Source organism: Colletes latitarsis, chromosome 2 (genome assembly GCF_051014445.1).
Source record: "Colletes latitarsis isolate SP2378_abdomen chromosome 2, iyColLati1, whole genome shotgun sequence".
Taxonomy (NCBI): domain Eukaryota; kingdom Metazoa; phylum Arthropoda; class Insecta; order Hymenoptera; family Colletidae; genus Colletes; species Colletes latitarsis.
This window is the reverse complement of record NC_135135.1, coordinates 23,705,298-23,728,210: the sequence shown is the minus strand read 5'-3', so window position 1 is coordinate 23,728,210 and position 22,913 is coordinate 23,705,298. Positions and strand designations below refer to the sequence as shown.

The following is a 22,913-nucleotide window of genomic DNA, read 5'->3' as shown; positions in this document are numbered from 1 at the left end:
CGCCTCCAACGAGAACGCGAATCTCCGCGATGATATGCCCTCCTTCTTCCCTATCCACCTTTTTCCCGCGCGCTATAATTTCCCATTAAGGAACATTTTCGCGGGATACTTTGAGCGTTACGGGGTCGCGGCAAGGACGAGGAAGAAGGAGGATCCTTGTGTCGGGGTAATGAATCAGTTTTAAAGGCCTCGCCCCTGCCAGGAATACGCTGGCAGCGCGTTGTTTGGGTTATGATTTACGCTTCTTGCATGTAAATTCCGTCCCCCTTTTTCTTCCCTGCCTACGCGCGAACGCCTGGCCGCGAAACTCCTTCAAACACAGATTCCAACCCCGAAAAACAACCGCTTCGGTTTCTCTCGGTCCAGGTTGGGTAAACCAACGTGCAAAGATACAAAAATTAAAATATCGACGTAAACGTAAAGGTAAAATTCTCAAACGATCGCTTTTTAATCGTTGAATCGGCAAAACACTGTGAGAGGAGACGAGTCTCGATCGTCGCGAGAAACGGGCAATTTGTCGACGCCCGTTGGGGCATAACTCAGAGCGAACGAGGCTCTCCGCGAGGATCCGGAGGGCCGGAAACCGCGTGAAAAGGATCGTGGAACGAGCCGCGTCGACGCTCAGGCGTCTTTGAAAGGACGTCTTGCGGTGACACGCGTCCCTCTGACGCGGTTCCACGAGAGATTTTTTTCAATCCCGACACGGTCCACGGTCAAAGGTAAACCGTTCGCCAAAGACGCACCTCGGGGCAAAGGGACGCGCAGGACGAGAAAACGAGACGGCGTCGCAGTGGAGGAAGCCTCAAAGAAGAAATCCTGAGCGAGAACGACGCGCGGTCGAAAAGATGCATAAATCAAAGCGGTCCCGGAGATTTATGGCGAGGTATGGATAAGGTACGCGCGGTGCTCGCTCGTTAGTTGGCAAAACTGACGGCGCTCGGTGTCAGGTTTTATATCAAATCGCGCGTCACAGGCATTAATCACGAATTCACCGAGGGGCCACGCACGAGAGCCAACGCACGGAGACACGGAACAACGAAATCTGCTCTCTGTCGTCGTCTCTGTTTCGTCCCTGTCGCGATCGACGCGAGCGTTCGTCGTCTCTGTTCCCGTTTATCTCATTGTGCGCCGTGGGTTTCGCGCGGGACGCGATGAATACGCTCCGAGCGAGTTCGACGCGGAATGTTAATAATTGAAGCCCGTGGAAACGAGCACGACCGTATCGGCTCTGAATGTCTACGCTGAAAACAAACTTGTTAATCCTTTCGCGCGCCCGTCACGACTACGTCTGCCTCGAAACCCTTTGAGCGTAATAGAATTTCCAGGCGTTATTGTGCAACCCGCTTGGGCGCATTTGTCGGACGCGTATCGACGATAACACCGACTCGACGCCGGAATTAAACAATGCTCATTATCGCGAGACTACGGTCGACGAAACGTTACACGATGCCTTCGTTCGGCGAAGACGTTGGCACCTAATACGGACTCGTGCTCCAAGTAAGCCCGCTCCAAATATGCGGAGGCTCTAAAGTGGGAAGACGATGTAAATGCAGTGGTATCTGATCGACGATCGTTGGGAAGTGTTTTAAACAATATACAAATTTATTCGACCGGGGTAATTTTGCATTTGTTTAATAAAATGTAACTCTTGCCCTACAGAAAGAGAATATTCTAGTAAAAATTACTGCTTGTAAAAATTCAACAGTGTGTACATGGTAATAAGTACTGAGAAGTAGCAATAGGTGAGCGCTTGTGAGAGAGACAGGTTGAGAGTAGCCCTCTACTGGCGAGCGTGGGAACTATCCTCAAAATACTCTACCGTAACTTGTCCACTGGAATATTTACTCGATAATAATTGCAATTGTCTAGATTGTAACATACTCAGACACAAAAAGCAAGTGTTTAGAATGACCCAGCCTATTAAATTATTTCTCCGGAGCCCGTGAAAGGCGAAATTTTTATCCTTCTCGGAAAAAGTCCGCCGATATTCTCGAGGGCATCTTCGTTATGCTATTCCACGGCCAAATATCGCGAGACAAAAAGGCCCGCTCGGTCCCCGGCGTATGTCCTTTTCCACGAAACCGCATATTCCATTCGCGGTGCCGATAAAAAGCCAGGACGGCCCCGTAAGAGTCGTAATTCATCGTGAATAAACAGGAGACAAACGCGGATAGGGCCCCCATAAACGGGCGAAATTAATTCCTTCCGAGAAGCCCGGATCGGGGGCAGCGGTGTTAATTATAGACAAAACGAGGTTCGTTTCCCCATGGTACGGTTACCCCTGCCCCCGGAGTGCTCGCTGGCCAGAGGCGAAATATCTCGTGGCGGAATTTCGAAACGGCGTCCCGTCGTGCGACGCGTCGTTACATGATGGATCGAGCCATCTTCGAAGGATACACGCGAAATCTGCGAGAAAGATCGTCCTCCGGTTGGATGACCTACGAGTTTCGGGGAAGACACGAAAGAAGCGCGAATAAATTCTATTCGCGCCCCCCTGCCTGACGGCGTTTTTGCATAAATTATCCCCTTGCCGCGGGAGGTCCGACGCTGTGGCCTCTTCGAGAGCCGATGGGGACAATACAGGGTGCCTCTGCAAAATTTAACACTCCTACGCAAGCATTTTTTGGGCAAACTTTACTCGTTTGTTTTGCTTTTATCCTTCGCTGCAAAGTGGTGGTTGCATACGATCCTGCACGTATGGTTTCAAATGCACGATAAAACAAACAAGAAGTGGCAAAGTACAGCCGAGTCAAATAACGTAAATACATAAAACGATATAATAGGATAGGAACGAAGAAGGGTGAAGGATCAGCTTTCTCGAAGAAGGCGTAAGTTTCGAGAGTTTCGAGCATCGGAGGATCGCAATAACGAGCAGAAGCGTAGGAGAAAGGGGCTCGGAATTTGAAAGTATGATGAGCCGGGACGAGCAGACAGCATTTTGCTAATCATACAACGGAGGATTCGTCTTTGTTTTATGTTTAGCAATGACGATTTGTCGAACGAGGGAGATATACGATCGTATTTACGAGTACAGCGGGAAAAACGGTGACGGGAGTTCTGCACACCTTTGGTGCAGAAGGCAGGACACGTTTTTAATATTTAAGTATAATTGTATATATTTGCATCCGTTATTGTGTCTTTTTCTTTCGACTTTCTTCTTTTGCAAAATTAATTCTATCCTAAATATCGTTGCTATCCTTAACGGAGCCTCCGTATCACGTTGAAAGCAATATTTACTCTATTATTCGATATACATGAAATAAATATGTTGATACGATACACACGTGTTATCGGTACCTTTGAAAAGGTTACCACCATATAAGCGTTAACATTTTTTTCGAGGCACCCTGTATTCGCCCGAAGCTGCCGTGTATCCGGCGACAGAACCGACCGCGATCGTTTTATTTCTCGTCTTCCTCTCGTTCTGGCCCGTGGCCTTTTCGTTTCTCGGCCCCATTGGTTTTATTGGTCGGGCGAGACCACGGCCGAAAAAATATACGAGCGGAGATATTTTTTTTCTCGTCCCGCGGGAAAGTAGTAAAATGTTTAACAAGATAAGGGTTTGAAGTCTGTGTCTCGATCGGACGACGCAACCCTATCTCCGCTCGGAGCGTTTACGCGAGAACCGATCGGATAGTTATCGGGTTTTGGGCGTCGAAGACGTTGATACGGTAATGCGTTTCCTTTCTCGCCCTCAGACGCTTCGCGATCCCCTCCATTCTCGCGTTTATTCCAGTCGATCCGGACTCCGAAAGATTTAGGAATTTATCGGATCGAACAACTAAATTCAAGGTATACAAAATATAAAATTGCCTCTGGCTTCCAGAAGTTTTATTATACGAAAAATCTGAGACGAAAAGCAAAAGTTAAAAATATGTCTCGAAGCGAAGGGGGATGAACAGACAGGTCTGCACTTTGAAACTTTACACCTCCGTCCGATATCCCGTTTCACGACTACTATATTGAAAATAACGACAACGATAAATTACCGTGTCAAAGCACGGGGGCGTGTTCGTATCGCGAAGACGGGACGGGGGTAGGGGAGGGAAAAAATCTTACGACGCGATACTCGAATTTATGCGCCTTCTCTCTCCGTAGCTTTCGGATCGAATTTCCAGTTTCTCTTGGGAATCGTGCGATTGGGTGACGATTAATTGAAATTATCGCGCATCGCCGCGAAGAATTGAGAGGCACTGAGGCCAGCCACGGTGCATCGGGAACGAAGAGACAGGTAAAATATGTCTGCTGTCGCCTTAACATTTTGCACGTGACGAAGATATACGTCGATGCCCGGACGGGGACGTTACGAGCTCGCGAAAGAAACGCGAGTTTCGCTTCGCGGGACACGTGTGCGCCCCGTTCGATGAAAAATGTCATGGCGTTTCTTTCCCCGTACGTCCGATCGATTCGTTCCTCGACGTCGAATCGCCACGGAAGTCGATCCCTTCGATGATTCTTCTCATGCCTCCGGAACGACGAGTCACGTCGCCCGGCGATTTTTCACGCGCGGATTCCGATGCAAAGCATCTGCTCGCCGGAACGCGACGTTTTCGGTGATTTCGCTGAAAGATATCCAGAGGAGACATCTTGAAAACTTTCTGCGAAACTTTTGACATACGTCTCGTTGTAAAATGTTTCGAAATCGAGAAGTATGAGAAACCATTAACCCTTCGAATGTTATGGACTTACTGCAGTTATCGGTATCTTAAGCATTTCGACCAGGAGTCAGTGCTCCAAGGGTTAGTAATTCTGTTATTTAGCGATTCGAGTCGGAGAAACTAATGTAATTTTTGTTATTTTATTAGGAAAGCGTGAAACGGAAGTATTTTTACACGTCCAAACGTGTTCGAATGAATTTATCGAAACGGCTGAAACCTGTTAAGTAAATTTAGTCTGGCATTAATTTTAAACGTCGAACGAAAAACGAAAAAACGGCGAACGGGCAGAGAATGAAATCTCCGACTAATAAATCGCAGATAAAAAGAGGAAACCAAGCTAGATTCGATGTCGCGAGGGCGACTATTATTTCGAAACGCACAAATCCCGGAAGGAACTCCGGGGTTCCGGCGCGAACAACGCGCCACGCGAGGCATTGAAATCTCCGAATGGTGTATTCCGGCTGGCTTTTTGCGGCGGTGGTCTCGTAAAACACTCCGCGAAAGCGTGTCGCGGCCGCGTTGCTATTTAGCGATCATTAACGCGATTCGTGTAAACACAAATCACGATCCGCGTTAATAACCGGATATCCTCGTATTAATTAACGCCTCTGGCGGGCCGACGCGATGCAAAAGTGGCCCGTAAATTCAAATTAAAACCAACCAAATATGTACGATCGCGCCGCGTTCAAATTAAATACGCCACAACCGGAACGCGGTGTACGCGAATCATGCGCAGAGAGATTCTTACCAACGAGTGGCTCGTGCATCGCTCGTTTTCACGGATAAATGGAAAACGTCGACTAATGAAGCGCGGCCCAATCGCCGTTCGCGATATAATTTACACCGGCGCGGACGAAAGGAGTCGAACGACCGATGAATTCCGTTGGGATGCGATACATCGATCCTCCCTGCATTCGGGTGCAGTCGACCGAAGTTCTGCCCCTCCGGAGAAAATTTACACCGAATGGACAGACCAGTCTGCGGCAATTTATCAAACGTAAAACGTCTCGTTGTTCGTTTCATACATTAATTTCCTTTTATTTGAATTTCTCAACATTATGTATGTTAATGCCCCAAGCGTTGTAATTTAGAGCGATTGTTTGTAATTTTGCGTATTAAATGTGATCGTCGTCGTGCCTGGGAGGGTCGTTTCGAACGATGGCGCGAACCACGGGAGGGATATCAGATTTTTCGAAGCAGAGGGCGACGAGTGGACGAGCGGTCCTTTGCGCGTCCATTTCCCTAATGGATCCAAAATTGCCGCGTTTCCCCAATATCAGCCTATGCTAAAGTTTTACGAGACCGCTCGTCCCGTATTTCCACGTTGCCGGGAACAGCTGCGATATCCCGTACGAAATTCTAAGCCCACCCAGGAAGCGTTGCACCGTTATCGCGAAAAAGGCGCGTTTGGTCCCCGGAGCGTTTCTAAGATTGCCCGTACGCGGCGCGTAACAGCCTCGGATACGAAAACCTCGATTTCGCTGTTCCGCGACGAGTTTATTAAAGCCCGGGGGGAGAAACCGGCCGCGAGAAAGAGAGACAAAGAGAGAGAGGAGAGTCCGAGAGTCGCGAAAGGACCGATAACCGGAACTATTTATTAGAGCCCCGGGGCGATACGCGTTCGCGGCGAACGATGTACCACGAGGCCTTTATGCGATTATAAAGTACGCTTTATACGTTTCCGAGCGTGGCTAGTGTCGACCCGCGGCCGGTCGTTGCTAATAACTCTATATATCTTATTCGTGGGACAGGCCACGGGAGGCACCGGTGGCATGCAACGCGCCGCGTTCCTTTTTCGAACACCGGGGACACGCAACGCGCGATTACGCGCGCTACCAATGGACCCGACCGATAAAAAGCGCGGAAGGTATTCCTGATACTCGCCCACGTCGTGCAGCGCCACGGTGAAATACGGTCTCTCCCGCTCTTCGTCGCCCCGAGTCCACGGTCGTAGCCACTGTGAAATCCCACCGCCGGGATTCCCCAACATCGAACAGCCAATTCGTCAATATTCCGAACGCCAAAACATTATTAACACGTTCACTGCTACGTCTGTACAAATATCTTTGAAGACTGAGATCTCTACATATTCTTCGCTAAAATACGCGTAGTTTGCATTTTGAAACACCAAAATCCTCCACTCCGTTCAGAAGTTATGACGTTTCAAAGATACGCAAGAAATTTTAGAGCGATATATCTGGCCAAAAATTATATCTTCGGTAAGGAATTTTTTTCTCGAAAATGGTTAGGATTTCGAGGGTATGTCTATTGACCAAAAATGATTGCAATTGAACCCCGTAACCGAAAATAATTTTTTGGAGATATAACGCAAAATACAGACCCAAAAAATCGTATCTGCTCCATTTTGGCCTCACCTTCTCTCCAAATAGAATTTCATAACCGATAAAATACATGCACGCGCAATTTTGTAACCGGTTTTTTTAGTAGGTTCGGGGCCAAAGTGCCTATAAAGTAAATCGAGAGTAGAATTTCGGCCGATAGGTTCGCGTCCGAAGTCGGCCGGGAGAAAGTAAAAAAAGGAAAGATGGACGGAGGCACGCCGGCCGTCAAAGAGTCCCATCGTTCTCGTCCAGTTAAGAGGGAGTTCTCTGAAACGCCCAACACGGATCCACGGTTATGTTTGCGGGCTGCTGCCTCACCTACGCGGTCCGTTGCGCTTTTACGCGCGTCGAGACTATTTCTACGACACGCGGCCGTTTACATGGCCGCGTTGCTGCTGCGTGTCGACTCCGGGAACAGGATACGACAACGGCTGATGCGCGTATTCACGCCGCGAGAAAACAAACACGTATTCGTGTTACGGTCCAGGACACTAACCGGCGACGGGTTCTGGGCAACGTGTCGCGCTCTTTTTAGCACGGCTTCGTTTTGCTGCTCGAAAGGCCTCGCCACCTCTGTCCTTCTCCTCCCCTCTTTCTGACCGTCTACTCACCTCCCCGCGTACGACGCGAACGAATCCGAGGCGAAGGTGAAACCCGAGAGTCCGCGACGCAGGAAGTGGTCGGTATTGGGATCCACTTTAAAGTTGACACCTCTCGCGGTAAGCCCGTTTTCAACGTGTCTCGTTAGGGTTGGGGGGAGGGGGCACCGCTCCGACCGTTCCCGCCGAAATACCGGTTGCGTGTTCCGGTGTGCGATTACCGACCGTCTGCATCCTGATCACGCGACACCGCGCGCCTCCTTTCCTTTCTACTCTTGTTAATCGCGAAATACTACCCCGGGATGAATACGCGGAGGATGGATAAAGCAGACCAAAAGGAGGCTTTAAGAGAACGGCCCCCGGTAAGTTTTTGTAGCGACTGACGGAGCACGCCTCTTTCAGCTTAACCCATTAACTGCCGAATTATTGTTTTCCCTTTTCTTTTTTTTTTCGCGAATTCGTGTTTATTTTGCGGTGATTATTTACCGCGTTAACGACCTCGTCGGATTTTCGTCTCGAAAGGGAGGCTCGTTGACGAGGGGAGGATCCACGACTTGACGATTTTGACTCGATGTTCGCGAGACCGGCGGAGTACAGGTTCCTCGCGGTACGTGTAAAATATTAGGTGTAGATGTTCAAAATAATTAATCAAACTTTGTAAAAGTGCTCACTGAACCTAGTAACATTTTTGTTACTGATACCGATCGATGAAGTGTCAAGAGCGACGGTAACGAAGGAAAAATATAAAATAAAAATCGAAGACAGTCTCGAGTGTTTTCCTAGCTGTCAATTACCTGATTAAAAATGACACGCTGCGTTGGTCGTGACAAGTATACCGGCGTTCCCGCTAAAACGCGTTAGTAGCCAGCGGGGCTAGACCACTGTCATTTCCAACGCGAACAATAATCCAGCGGTTAATAGCAGCGGCATGCCAGAAGCGGTTCGCAGCGGCTTTTGTCCTAGCTGGCGAGTTTACAGCTCGTTCGTCTCGTCGGGCACGAGCAAACGTGGCCAGGGAAGGAAGGATTACAGTAGGCCTGTGTCACGCCTCTCTCTTTTTCCGTCGTTCCGCTGCTCGTCTCAGTTTGCTACGCGTTATATACCCCCTCCCACCGCCCCCGCCGCGCTGCCCCTTTCTCCGCGCGAGTACGCTAATTAATTAGGAGTGAATTATGGATTCGCGGGGCCCGTTAATTGGATCCGTCGCTCCTCCCGCGGAAACGACGCCGATGCGTGTTCCGCTTCTCCGCGTTTCCTCTCCACGCCGTGGCAACACGACCGGGGCCGTGACTCCTTCGGGGCGGATGCGCCAAACGACCCGGTACACGCTCGTGACTCGCGCGCGAATATCGACGTTATCGAGCGTAGTTTCGCCACGACGGAGAACGCGCAGGGCCGCAGCTCTCTAAGAACCCGGATCAACCAAACATTCCCACCTATCGACAAAATTCTAGCAACTAATGTGAAGAAAACTAACGTAAAACGATTCAAATTTCTTTCATTTCTACTGAATATTGCGACCGTGTAAAATGAAGGCAATCGTGCGAGTTGGTCACTTTCCATCTTTTAGTAGTACATTTTACGAGATACCAGTTGAAGGGTAAGCTTTGTTTCGTTATTAATAAAAAAAATTTGTAATACATGTATATGAGTGCTGACATTAATTGCGGTACATCAGTCTTGTAGACTTCCTCCCTTTCAGGTTTAAACTGTTTAAAGTTTTCTGCACGCGCTTAGACCTATAACCAGGATTTCCTATCGCGTCAACGCCTACTGCAAATAGTTCCATACCGGTTATAAGAGCGATCTATTATATCAATTTACTATAATCTTCTCTGTTATTTCTTCTATCATCTACACGCGAGATTTATATTCTCATATATTTAGAGAACTCGTCCAATTTGTAGCAGTAATGAATATAAAGATAATGTACCGATAATGTACCATAAAACAGCGCGAAGGAGAAAGTCAGTCTCGCTACTTTCAAACGTCGCATTAACACGCGACCTTGCTTCATTGTACATCTCGGGACCGATTCTTCCACTTCCGAATAATACTCCCCGTCAGATTGTCACGAAATTATCGCAGCGACATCCTGGATGGAGCCCGCTCGGCGCCGCGTTAACTGTATCTCATTCGCATTCACTGTTCATCGCCCTGGTCCCCGTACACAAAGCCAAACAAACCGAAGAGATAACAGATTGAATTTCATCCACCTCTCTGGCAGGTTGTTGCTGCTCGACGCTGTAACAACCCGACAGGATGTACCGTACAATGCATTACATCTGTAAACCTGCGTTTCCAGATGCACAGCGCGCAGAGCTAACGCTGGAACGCCTTTCAACCACCTTTTTCACCGGGTTCTGCTTGCACGCTCTTTAAATAAATGCATGGCTGAATCGAACACTTATTATCTTTTTTGATGTTCGGGAATGGAAGGCTCTGTTGTATCAGGGTACATTTATTTTGAAATTAAGTACTAAATTTTTGAAAACACCCCTCGAGCAATACTTGAAATTTGTGAGAATTAACTTGGTGAATCTGACGCTTTGGCGACCATTATAGAACGCTAAAATCGTCAACCGTTCACCTTGGACACTCGATATACCAAAGAGAGTAGGCTTAGGTGCTCCCTAAGTACCTCCAAATTTAGTGTCAATCAGTCAACTAGAACAACTGTGTAAATATTTCTTTTTGAAAGTGGATTCTATCGTAAGTCCCATAGTTTTTAATATTTTGCTATGAAAAAAATTGTGGATGAAACCGACTGGGGGGAAAAGTAGACTAGTTGGAGAAAAATTTTAAAACGAAGCTTAGAGAAATTGTGGTCTAGACGGGAATGGTCGTTTAATGCTCCGGTGGAGGAGCAGCGAGGTTGTTCCAGGAAGCGAAGAAGGTAGCCGAGCGCGTCCCTGTTAGCTGGCTAGAAAGTACTGGCACCGTCCGTTTTACCTGGGTCTATCTCTATCGTTTAGCCAGCGGGCAGCGAAGGGCGGTGCAACGATGACGCGCTGGGCAAGTCGTTGCCACGGCTGGCTGTTTACTTTTCAAGAGCTGACCAGCAGGCAGGCAGGCGAGCAGGCAGTCGAAGCAGGCGTGCACCGGTCGTCCTCTGCTCGTATATACTCCGGCGAAACCAGCTCGAAAGATCGAGCGGTCAGGTAGGGGCGGCGAAGGGAGAGAAGGTCCTGGTCTCGACCTCGGTGGATAGAGGAGCTTGGAAAGAGGCTCGAGACCGTAAATCATCATCCCACTCTGCCCCCCCTGGCCGCCTCGAAGATGACGCATCTGATGGAAAAGGGAGGAAGCGAAGAGGGAAAAAAGGGAGAAAACGAAACAGAAGCGAACGACCAAGGGAACGAGGGGGCTACGAGGGAACGGAGGATCGGAGAAAGGGACGAGGAGACGGACCCGGTGTGCTCGTTATACCTCTCTTGCTGCTCTTATCCGCGACGATCTGTCTCCTACCCACGGCTAACCTTGAACCCGGGGTGCGCATCGCCCAACGAGAGACCCACCGATGGCTCTCTCTTCTCTATCTCTGTCCGCAGACAGCAACACAACGGACGCAAACGCGACTCTCGATGGGTACGAGAGATCGACCGTTCGATGGGACCGAACGGAAGCTCTAATCCAAGGGGAGAGCACCGGAGTGTCTCGATGACACTGGGCCAAGGTGTCGTCCACATGTGCCCTTAATTAGGAACCTCCCCCTTCCTCCTTGATCGCGATGGACGCCGATTTACGGGCGAGGATGCGAGGCTCCCTTAATGAGGGGATGCCCGGGAGATAAACGGCTGGCGTGTTTCGTGTTTACAAGCTCTTTAAACGGCTTGTTGTCACTTAATTATGTTACGCGGAGGCGAGCTGCGTGACGGCGTACGCGTCGAAGGCGGAACACTCCGGGGCTACGCAACACGGACGTCGGGAGTGATGAACGACCGTGACGTCGCGAAATGTTCAGTCGCCTCGATACCGGGTAATCGTTGGAAACAATGTCCCACGGGAAGAGGACGGGACACGGTGTCTCTGATATCGCCTTGGCCAACGGGACGCGATAAATCCCGCGACCACGGGATCCAGTCTCAGAGCAAACGATACCTAACACCGACGCGTGGGAAGCGCGTGGCTCGCGAGACAAATTGGCCAAGTTCGCTAATGGAATGCGCAGAATCCCCGCTACCGTCCCTGAAATTCGAAGCTGGAACCGTTCGATCCGGACGCTGGAATTTATTTCGCGACGTCTTGGATGCCGCGAGTTGCGTGTCTCGGGATCCCGACTGTCCAGACCATTCTCGGGAATTTCGGGGCCCCCTCGTGTCTCCCGAGTTTCCTCGGTACCCGAGGATCGAAGCTTTTTAGCGGCTGACTTTGACGATGTATCTTCTGCATAGTTACTTCTGTAAAAAAATTCTACGGTGGATGCCAAAGTTTCGACAGTTGCGACCATATGAAACGAAGATGGCATCAACAAGTTAATTGGTAAATGGAAAAAGGTCGTACGTCGATGACTGATAACGAAGTATTAATTTCTTGCACCCAGACATTACTTATGTGATAATAGTTGGAACAACTGTCACCGATACGATTGTTTCAAAGATAATTGTACGAGGTGGAGGGTTGTCTGTCGCGTTGCGTCTAATGAAAGTACGCCACTGACTTGTGACTACGGTTCCAACTCGTTCAATAGAGCCACGACTATTGCAATATCCCTGTTCTGACCACTTTTGCAGCGATGGAGGTTCGTGCAATAATCATGGTACCCAATTGTAATCTCTAGTCTCCAACAAAGTACCTCCAGTACAGAGATTCGATCATTGCACAAGAGGAGTCTTGTCATTGCAAGAATGAGTGGTTAACCAACAAGTAAAATTGCAAATGCCACGTATGGGTCATAAGTAGTACTCCAAGCATATTCTGTGTGGGGTTGGTCGTCATTGGATCGGTTACCTTGATTATTGCAGGAATTTTCAGTCCCGATTTCCTGCGATAATCGAGGTCTACCTATGGTTACTACTAGCAGTTATTCTCCCCGTCCAACTTCACTGTGAAGCAACAATCTCTTCCACTTAGAATAATGGCGGAAACATTTACCCCCCATGAGCAAGAATTGCATGTACGTATGTACATCCCACTACGCATAGTTTCAAGCGAGTCTGTGGTTCCGAATTTGTCGCACGAAAACAGAAACTAAGTGAATCGATACGTACGGTTCGATAGTCTTAAACAAATTTGCAGAAAGTAATATATCGTTCGGTGGAGGAAGGAGAGGAGATTGGGCACCACTGGCGTACGCAAACATGGACGTCCATCAAACCTTAAAGATTCAACTAAATTCTTTTTCGTCGTCCCTATAACCATCAATCTGAAAGAAAAAACCGGTGAAACGATTAAGCGTATAAACTCTGTAATCACGTGGACGCGAGTCCGGCCCATAAAGCATGGAGGCAAAGAGCGTTCCAAGGCCGACGAAGCCTTATCGAACGGATCTCGTCGAATTACCCAGGCGATCGAACGTCCAATTTTCACGAGAATTCCCTCTCCATTTACCGAGAAGCGTCCTCCGAGCGTCCGCCGGAGTAACGGTGAAACGGTTAATTCCCGACCTTCGCGGACGGTTTTTGCCAGTTCCCCGAGGACCGAAGGTATCTCCCAGAAGGGACGAGGCTGGTTTCCGTGCTCTCGACGCCAATGCAAATCGCTACCGATGCATCACCGAGCTGTCAACCGTTCGTTGCTTCGCGATAAACTTTCCCGCTCGTCCGCTCGAACCGGCCCAGCAGGGAGAAAGAGGTCGTGCACGACCGATACGCACGCCTGCCTGCCCTGCGTTCAACGTACGCGTTTCTGTGTGTGTGTGTCCGTGTGTGCGCGTGTGTGCGTTCCCGCGTCCCGTACGATATCGCGCGCGCCAGAACCGCAAAATAAAATTCACGCGGCTGTAAACGGCGGAACAATAGCGTCGTCGTTCGCGCACCATTCCGCCGGGTTAATCACCTGGGGTTAAATTTAGTCCCGCGGGAGACGAATATTCCCAGAGTCCCGGGGGATTTATCGGCAAGATTCAGATAATACCCGGCCCTATCTCCGCCGTATTGGGAAAGATTACAATGGCGTACGCGTCGCATCCTGCAAAACAGAGCCAAGGATCGGGCAGGAAATTGATTCCGCGGAAGGTGAACAAAACGTAGGAGAAAAAAATATGGAATTTTTTTCCCCCTCGGAGGCCACCGATTCTCGAGGAAATCGATGTCGAGTCCGGGGGGCTCGCTGACGCGAGGTTAATTCAGAATTCAGGCTTGTCAAACGCGCGGGCTCGATCAATTTTCGGGGCCTACTTGACCTTTTTATAACGGTCGTGCTCTACGGTCGAGTCTTTATCTTTTCTTCGACGCCACGCCATCGATTCGCCGCGGATAATGATAATCCGCCTTCGTGATTAGACAACACGCGATTAGACAAGTTGAGGATTTTATCGTTCCGAGCTACGCTAAAAATGTTGTTCTCCGTATCGAAATCGAGAGTTCCTCGTCATTTTTCATTTACATTTCCAATGATTTTTCAGGACATTGCTTGTTATTTCGAATCCTCCGGAGACGCGTTTCGAGGCGAATGGATTTAATTGCAGTATGAAATTTCGAGAAGTTCCGGGGATTTCAACTCCGCGATATTTGCATAAGCGAGTACTATTTAAACGAGCGCGTTCGACCGACCCAAATATTCCATAGAATCGTTAATATTTTATCGATCGATATTGTGCTCAAACGGGAACCAATCGTACGAGTTTCGTACGACTATCGATCCCAACGGTGCAAATAGTTTCTTTCATTAATATTGAAATAGTATAAAATCTAGTTCCCGAGACAAGCAATCTTCTACATACATACATACGTGTTTTACGTATTTTTTCAGGCAGAGTCACTATTATATCTGTGACATACGTGACATATTCGAAAGTTTGTCGAACAAACGTCGGTAGAATGTTCTATGACTAGAAAATAGGAGGGAAAGACCTTGTATAAACAGAGGTGTAACGATTCTTTATTAAAAAGGTACAAGAAGATACGGTACTCGAACAAAAATAGTAACCGGTTTGTCGTCGATAGAAGCGCGTCCAGTCGTCGATGTTTATCTTATCTGTTTATTCAAGTCGTGTTTACTATTTGAGATAATCAAGGCATCGTTTGATCAGATTCGTTCGAATCGCCACACACAGACGACGATTTAAAATGTAAGATTAGGCGAGCTTTGCTTTTCCACTTATTTACATTGCTTCGTTCTACGTACACGAGTGACTTTTTTTTATACCTTCTGTATTTTGCTCCAGCCAGTTTCTCTAAAAACGATCGAATCGGATCGAGACCTTTCGTACTCGCTCGGATCGCTCCGGTGGGCTTGAAGAAATTTTTTAACACTAGCAATAACGTCGATCGAAACATTGTTTCCTTCATTGGAGTCGGTTTGTTTGTCGTTCGCGGTACACGATTTTTTAATCGTTTCCTGGAGCGGAGCGTTGCCCTCCGCGCGATACCTATCGATTTTCCGTCCCCAGACACCGGGGCTCGCGGATCTTTTTCGCGATTATTTCGCGCCGACGCTTTCAGGTAAATGCGAATTTGCAGGTAACGCCGACCAGCCTCTGCGCGGAGAGCTTTTTCCGCATTCGTAGCGATTGGAAAACGCCCGGAACTGGTCCGAGCGCCGCGATGAAAGGCTGACGAAGTCCTCTGCGAGCGCGTCGAACTGGATTCCGCGAGCTTTATTACAGAGATTCTCATCTGGTCATATGTAATCACCGGATTTAGAACCGCCCTAAATCCGTAAAACGGCGGAAAATTCCGATCGGCTCCAACGTCGTTCGAATCCTCAAACCCTATTCGATCCGGATCGCCTCGGAAAGTAACTTCGGAATCGAAATTATCATCGATCGTGTAGATAGTACGTTCGAGAGAGAAATTTCGAAAAATACGAAGCAGCGATGATGACTTGGTGATAGTGCAGCCATCCGTGGCAGCGAGTGCACAAAACATGGCTTCGAGGGCAAAAATTGGTACACTCGAGTGGCCAGCAATTTCTCTGGGCACAAACCACATCGAAAATGTGTGGGGAATCTGGCCAGAACAGTTTACGACGGACAAAAGAGTCGGGATCGGTCACTCGTGACACGTCTGGGCCCAACAAAAATCAGCGAACGTGGAAATAAATCATTCGATCTATCCGAGAAAATTGTATAAACGTCTGCTGTGAAATAGGAGGATCTGATTGAAATCCTGCGATTACTTTTAAGAATTTCTGTTATCAGACAGCTCGGAGAGGGTTCGGGGGAGGTTGAGGACCGCTGGTTTATTAGATGGGATTCGAATGCGAGAGGCAGAGCGGGCACAAGGCCCGCGCTTGTTCCATATTTCCGCGAACGGGAGCATCGATGGATCGCCGTGTCGCGTCGACGGGAAACGATTCGTCGAAATCTGTCGCGATTCCTTTTAATCACGCGCGTCGTCGACGAACAGAGACCCCGATCGAGATTAATCTTCCCTGATTTGGTCGTTATCAAAGTTTTGCACGACGCTTGGAAACGTCGAGTCAGTCGTTCACGGACACACGACTTCGGACACGTTTCGGAGGAATTCACTGTCGCTGCTCGCGGGAGACACCTGTCCAATTAATTCTATTCCCGAGGGAAGTCGAGGAACGACCGATCGCTACACTGTTTCAAATTTTATCGCGACGACTGTCTACGCGAAGTTATTCTACTCCCTCATGACCGCTCGAAAAGTTATTGCCGTTTTGTTTTCCACTTTAGAAAGTAAGTAAATTCTGCAGAAAATAAAAATTAATTCTACGGATGTTAGCTGATAATACAACGGTGTTACGGTGTTGGTACGGTCGAGAAATGAAAGTTAAAATAATTGTACATTCGTGGCATTCGAGTAAAAAATAAGGTTGATATGCCTGGACCGAAACGTAATCCTTCTTCCGGTGTGCAGAAACACTGTGTTAGAATTTTACGCCAATAATATTTACGTTTTATTCATAAACCTTTCACTTGCCCCCTTTCAGTATCACGTCGAAGCACAATCCTTTCAACGCGAACAAAAAACTATGGCAATCTAATTTTATCACGGACAGAAACCTTCGATGGAAGGCTGAGACTGCGTTCTCGATACCCGTAAACATCGCGACTTTTTCGAAATATTATCGTCGCTCCGAGCGATCTTCGATCTTCAGATTAGAACGATACCAGCGATTGGTATCAAATCATACAAGATATACGTGAAAAATTGCAAATTAACTCTACAAAGCACCCATTTCATTAATTCTATTACCAAAAATATAAATTTGCATAAGATCCGCAGTCTAATCGTTCATATTCGTGACACGGTTCTAACAGAGAATGATTGGTAGCATTCGAACCGGAAGTGGGGGGGCTTGGAGCCCCGAAAAAGCAAACCATCGAGCCAAGACCTTACCAAACGATGCCTTGGGCTGCCTGAAGCCACGTACTCGGGGCAATGTGGCTATTAGAAAATGCTTATTCTCTTAAGCATATACAGTAGATGGATAGAATAGAATATAGATTGGTTTGCCCGTCAAGGATGATGTATTAGATCCTAAAATTGTCACTGCATACTTGTGAAACCGAGGGTCGTTAATCCCTTCGTCTTAGAAATAATAGGTTGGTGCAATAATAAAGGTAACCAATCCAATGAAAAGTAGACTCACACAGTGTATCTCCGCTGCACATGGTTCACTACTACCAGTTACTTTCCCCTCCAGTGTCACTCATTGCTAAGTTCACTTCACCAATTGACGATCCCCTCCATTTACAATAATGGTAGAAACACTTACCCCGTGTCATCCCGCAAAAATTATCGACACCGTACGAACGGGAGTATGGCTACGCACCTGGAACAGAATTAAAAAGATATGGTTAGAATCAAACGAAAGCATTTATTGCGTATTAATGTTTCTCGTTTTAATGGCAGGGAGCATCGAATTATTAGGGGCAAATCCAACCGCCCCCGATCGATACGTATCGTATCGATGCAGAGGCTAACGACGCGTCGAACACGGCGGTGCCTTATCACGCGATTGAAACGGGAGTCGGTCGCCCGGTTAGCCGCGTGTGCAAACTAAAAACACACCTCGTCGAATGGGGCGAGAGCAAGTACGTCATTATTTTGCGGCTCGTTTATGGAAACGGTGGGTTTTTCGAAACCGCCGCGCGCAAAAAGAACCTGTTCGCCGACGACGGTTTCTCCGCTATGGAACAGCACCGGTAGCTACCGTATGCACGACGGAGGACGCAACCGGAATCTCCTTCTGCGACGCAAAGAAAACTTATTTTCCCCTGCCTCTCTCCGTCCGGGTCGCCTCCGACAGAACTGGACAGTTCAACCCTTTCACTGTCAACTCTCGCAACGGCTGCTTCGACTATTTACGCTTTGCTCCTGAATCTCTTTGGTGCCTCGTAAAACTCAATTTTACTATCTAAATGAAAATTAATTTCGATCTCAACGATATCAGTACAATTCTTTTTGCAAAATATGAGACATTACCAACGAACGTTTGAAAGACACTGAATTTAATTAAAAAAAATCTGAAACTTTGTAGACGTTCCACAATGAAGTTGGGCCCAATTTTGGGAGGGGGGCCTGGGGATTGAGAGGCACTGCTGTAACGCGTCCGTTTCGGTCAGGTGGCTGCTTCGAAATAGGTATCCGTGCACCGTGTACGACGCACGGACAGGGAAAGGGTTGATTGATCGCAGACAAAGCGAACTGTACCGATCGGTCCGTTGACCAATAGAGGAACTTACGAGGTCGTTTCTTCGTCGTTCGCGATGCTGTTTCTTCTACGGCTTCGCGAGGAAAACGTTAATTAAGACTCTGTGTTCTGCCGATCTCGATTCCGCGGAACGACCGCCGGTTATCACGAAACCAGCCATCGGTGGCCGTCTGTTCAACCGTGCTAAACGAATCGACCACCGTTTCGAGGCTCGTCTTTCGCGGAATCCCTTCACCAAGAAACACTGTGCGAGCCTTCGAACGTTGATTTTAATGAAACCTCGGATAAACGTTCATTGGTTTCGTCCAATAACTAGAAATCGTATTTAGTTCAAAGTCAATTGTTGAGCTTCAAGAATTTTTCTACAATTATTCTTTTATCAATTCGCTAGACAAGAGCCGTAGCCTGGCCCAACTTCTACAGTCACCCTGTATACTACGAAGTGTTCTTTCGGTGCTACTACTAGAGTATTTTCTTCCAAACGTGGTGCTTGGCCCAACGTAAAAGGAAAAAACGAGACATCTGGTTGCACAACGCGAACGTGTTAACAGATTGACGGCATGACGTAATTTAACACGCGAGTACTGCGCAAGGATCCTAAGTAAGTACCTAGAGCTCGTTCGTGACGATTAGATCGCCATTTATCTGCAATTCTTTCCAACTAATCGACTTTTTAAAATATATTGAAATCGACCAGTGCGTCATTTTATAATTAAAATTGTATCTTCCGTTTGGGGAAATATTTTTCACAAAAGTGGAATAAAGATTTGCAAAAGGGGTGAGTTTACGAGTGGTAAGAGGTGGCCTTTACGAAGGTAGACGAAATTCGAAAATTCGGGCGAACAATGGCAGGTTGGTATTGATTCGAGGAAAATTTGAACCGTCTGCAGGAAGTATGCGGTGTATCCTCGTAGATACCAATGCGAAGGGAAGACCGTAATGGAAAATCTTATGGTGCGGTGACGACGTTCCTCGTTGGCACACGGTCGATAGGGCCGCCACTCCACCACCACCATTCCAACCACCGTTATTCCACCCACCATCAGGGCTCCCCTTAGAGAAGCTTTTCGACCCTGCCGGTGCTATCGACCCAACAGCTTCCCGTGAGACCACTATAACGCAAAATTTTGACCTAACCCAAAAACCATCGCCACGCACCCGCGGCTCCATTCGACGACCAAGCCACTAAAGATTCTTCAGCGAGTTATACTCGTCCTCGTTCAATTTTATGTACATTACAAATTGCGTTTTAAATGAAATAGGATTTCGATTTTTTCGTGGCGATAATTTAGAATCGAAACAAAGAATAATATATCACACGCACCGCGCAAAGAAGCTTCTGCTATACTGTGCCTTATCTAAACAGACAACCTGTTTAAACTAATTATACGTTAATCAAATATCGAGTAATTGCAAACTGTTCAAACGATCGAAGCGTTATGCCAGATGAGTATTACTCTCGAGTTCGACAAGCACATCTGGAACGAAACCCAATAATTAAACTCGCGTTTTGATTAAACACCGATTGCAAACTCTCGATTCCTCCTTCACGATTTCGTCGAACAATGGCTCGCGGAGGGCGAAATTCGAACGCAAACTATACGCGTACGATATTCTCATGGTTTCGTTCTTGCGGATATTTAAAACGATGTGTAATCGATCGAAAATATATCAGAAAAAATTCTCTATTTTGATATATCCTGTGTTCCCAAAAGGTAAGCGAAGAAACTGCCGGTGATTCGACGACAATAAACTAAACGTCCGACGGACTGCGCGTTAACCAGTGTCAGGTATTGGTTTCCGCTGGCAGAAAAAAAATCAATCCCCCGGTACAGAGGCGGTGAAATATAGATCCCTGGAACGTGGTCGGCGGACCGAGTGTATTCGGAGATTACTGAAATTCACCGCGGTTTCGTGAAACCCAATCCTATTCTTTGTCGCTGGCCAGTTCCGCTCCGCGTATCGTCTTTTTTCCCCGAACCTTCTTCCGATATTTCCCCGCGCAATGATCGCCCGTACAAAAGGGAAGCTACTTATTTCGAGCCGCTCAAAGATTCCTCGAAGCCGGCGGTAAGACAAAGAGCAACGTCGGGTTACGTTTATTGCCATGGTTCCGTACTTTTTCCAAGGATTCTGCGGCGTAACGCGACACCGCGAGGAAAACGCCGCAAATTTCATCCGGCACTCGGCGAGCCAGCAACCCGACAAAGTGCCTCCTCGATCTTTATCGCGGCCAGGTTCGCCAGGACCGATCCGCGAGAGCCTTAAAAAGCCCCGGGTAACGTTTAGCAGTTTCGAGTTACTTTCTGGCCACGAGGATTCAAAAGGGCCCGTGCTGGCGCGTCATCGAGCACCATCTACGAGGAGGCGGCGAGAACCCTTTTGGCATTCTAACGCCGCGCGTCGCTTCGCGGGTCCTTATATACAGGGTGTTCGGCCACCCCTGGAAAAAATTTTAATGCGAGATTCTAGAGGCCAAAATAAGACGAAAATCAAGAATACCAATTTGTTGATGGTGGCTTCGTTAAGAAGTTATTAACGTTCAAAGTTCCGCCCTTACTGAATTTTTTTCTCGAAAATGGTTAGGATTTCGAGGGTATGTCTATTGACCAAAAATTATTATAATTGGTCCCTGCAATCAAAAATAATTTTTTTAGAACGATTTGAAATTTTTTAATTTTGTCGAAAAATTTCTCACCTTCTTGAATTTTTTTTTCGAAAATGCGCAGGATTTCGAGGGTATGTCTATTCACCAAAAATGATTGTATTTGACCCCCGCAACCGAAAATAATTTTATCCATTTTAATCATGGAAAGGGTTTTCTTTTAAACGATCTTGAACTTTGAAACTCGGTCGCGTATTCGTATTTTTTATCAGCGAGAACAACTATAAATATTATTTAAAATTAAAAAAAAAACCCCCAGTAATTTGCATAATACGGCAAAGCAGCAGATGTTACACTCCGTGTCGAAGTATAAACTCGCGGCTCGACTGGCATAGGAGCCAGCACGCTGTCGGCAACCTCCATTGCAGCGAAAGGTTTGAGCGTAGATCGTAAGATACACTCGAAAAATTCTACGACAAGAAACGCGAGCGTGATCCCAACGGGGGAGAGCCACGTAACACCCAAGAATTTTGAAATTAAATATTTCATCGAATCGTTAAGTATTCCTGAAACAAGGTTTCGGATCATCCCATTGAATAGCGAGGGAACCACGAATAATTTCGACGTAAAATACTTGCGAAACCGCTAATCGTTAGTTGGAGTGTTTCGAGGACTATCGTTGCGCAAAATCCCATTAAAAAGTCGAGCGTCACACTGGAGGGCCTCTCGTTTGCAAGCAACCCTCTGAATCGGCTCTTTATTTTGTTGCTTCAATTTCCATCGCGTGTCCCCGCGTGCTTCGTCGCCGGCCACGGGAGCCACTGGGAGACAACAAAGGAACAATTCTTTCCCTTCGACCGCTATCTCCTTTATTTATCTATCGTTCGTGGAACCGAGCCGAACCACGGATTCCTCCTCCTTCGAAGAGTTACGATCGCCGATCTCGCCAGGATTCACGGAGCTCTCCTGACCTTTCGAAGGGGACCTAGCCCTCAGCCTTTCTCGCTCCTACGCTCTTCTTCTATCTGCGTTTCGATGCAGATTCCAGCCAGGGCTGGTCAGAGTCGAACGAAACGAGAGAGAAGCGGAGGAAGAGGCACGGAGGAGCGGAAGGTAGAGGCGAAACAACCGAGCAAACGGCCGCCAACCGAACGGAGGGGAGAAACCAGAGAGGAGGAGGGAGTCGTCCCGCAACTGGTGTTAACTCGCATGGCTACGGAGAAGACGACGACCACGACCACGGCTGCCCATTTTTTTTTCCTCCCTTTTCAGCCGCACACCCGTTATGCAGATACGTGGTCCGCGAGCGGTATTCCGTGAATCGCGCGGCCCACACTGACACGCACGCTCCGATACTACGCCACTCTAGCCACGCTAAATGGATAATATCATAATACATTCGACGTTAAATTTCGCTGCTCGCGCCACGATAACGCGAGCAATAACCGATCACCGATTAATTAACTCTTTGGACCATTGGTGGGTCAAAAAATGCCCCAGTGAGTTTTCAAACACGAAAAGTTGAAACAACTAGAATTACTAACATTATATTATTCGAAGGGGGAAAATGTTTGTATAATTTGGCCTGGAAGAATAATTATTATTGTAAAAAGGGGTCTTTGATAATGAGTTCTAGATATCGCAAAGCGAAGTTGGGTTGTTAAAATGGCACACACGCTGTGGGACGGGGCTGCAGCAAAATTATGCGGAATTGTGTAACCGGGATAAAAAGTGGGCCTCGCGCGTAGGAAAGCCGCGCGTGGGAGGATATAATCGAGGCGAGCGTTGCGCGAAACCGGGCGAAAAATTTCGCTCGGCGAGCCTCGGTTTCAGAACTCCGCGCGGTAAACAACTCGCGGGAGGATATATTTTACGCTCACGAAGAGTAATGCGCGCTTAATTTACTCTTGTCTCGACGAGT

General features: G+C 47.7%; 1 protein-coding gene across 6 annotated transcripts in view; it reads right to left on the bottom strand.

The window, feature by feature from the left end:
* Nucleotides 1-22,913, bottom strand: part of Fz2 (frizzled 2) — a 129,275-nt gene that overhangs the window by 10,529 nt on the left and 95,833 nt on the right. For 4 of the 6 annotated variants that reach the window (XM_076777541.1, XM_076777523.1, XM_076777531.1 and 1 more), the window contains one exon: nucleotides 17,449-17,505. The exons of the other annotated variants lie outside the window; for them this stretch is intronic. In XM_076777541.1, coding sequence (XP_076633656.1) covers nucleotides 17,449-17,458 — 10 coding nt within the window. In that variant the 5' untranslated portion in view covers nucleotides 17,459-17,505. The remainder of the gene's footprint in view (nucleotides 1-17,448; nucleotides 17,506-22,913) is intronic. 6 annotated transcript variants of the gene reach the window in all.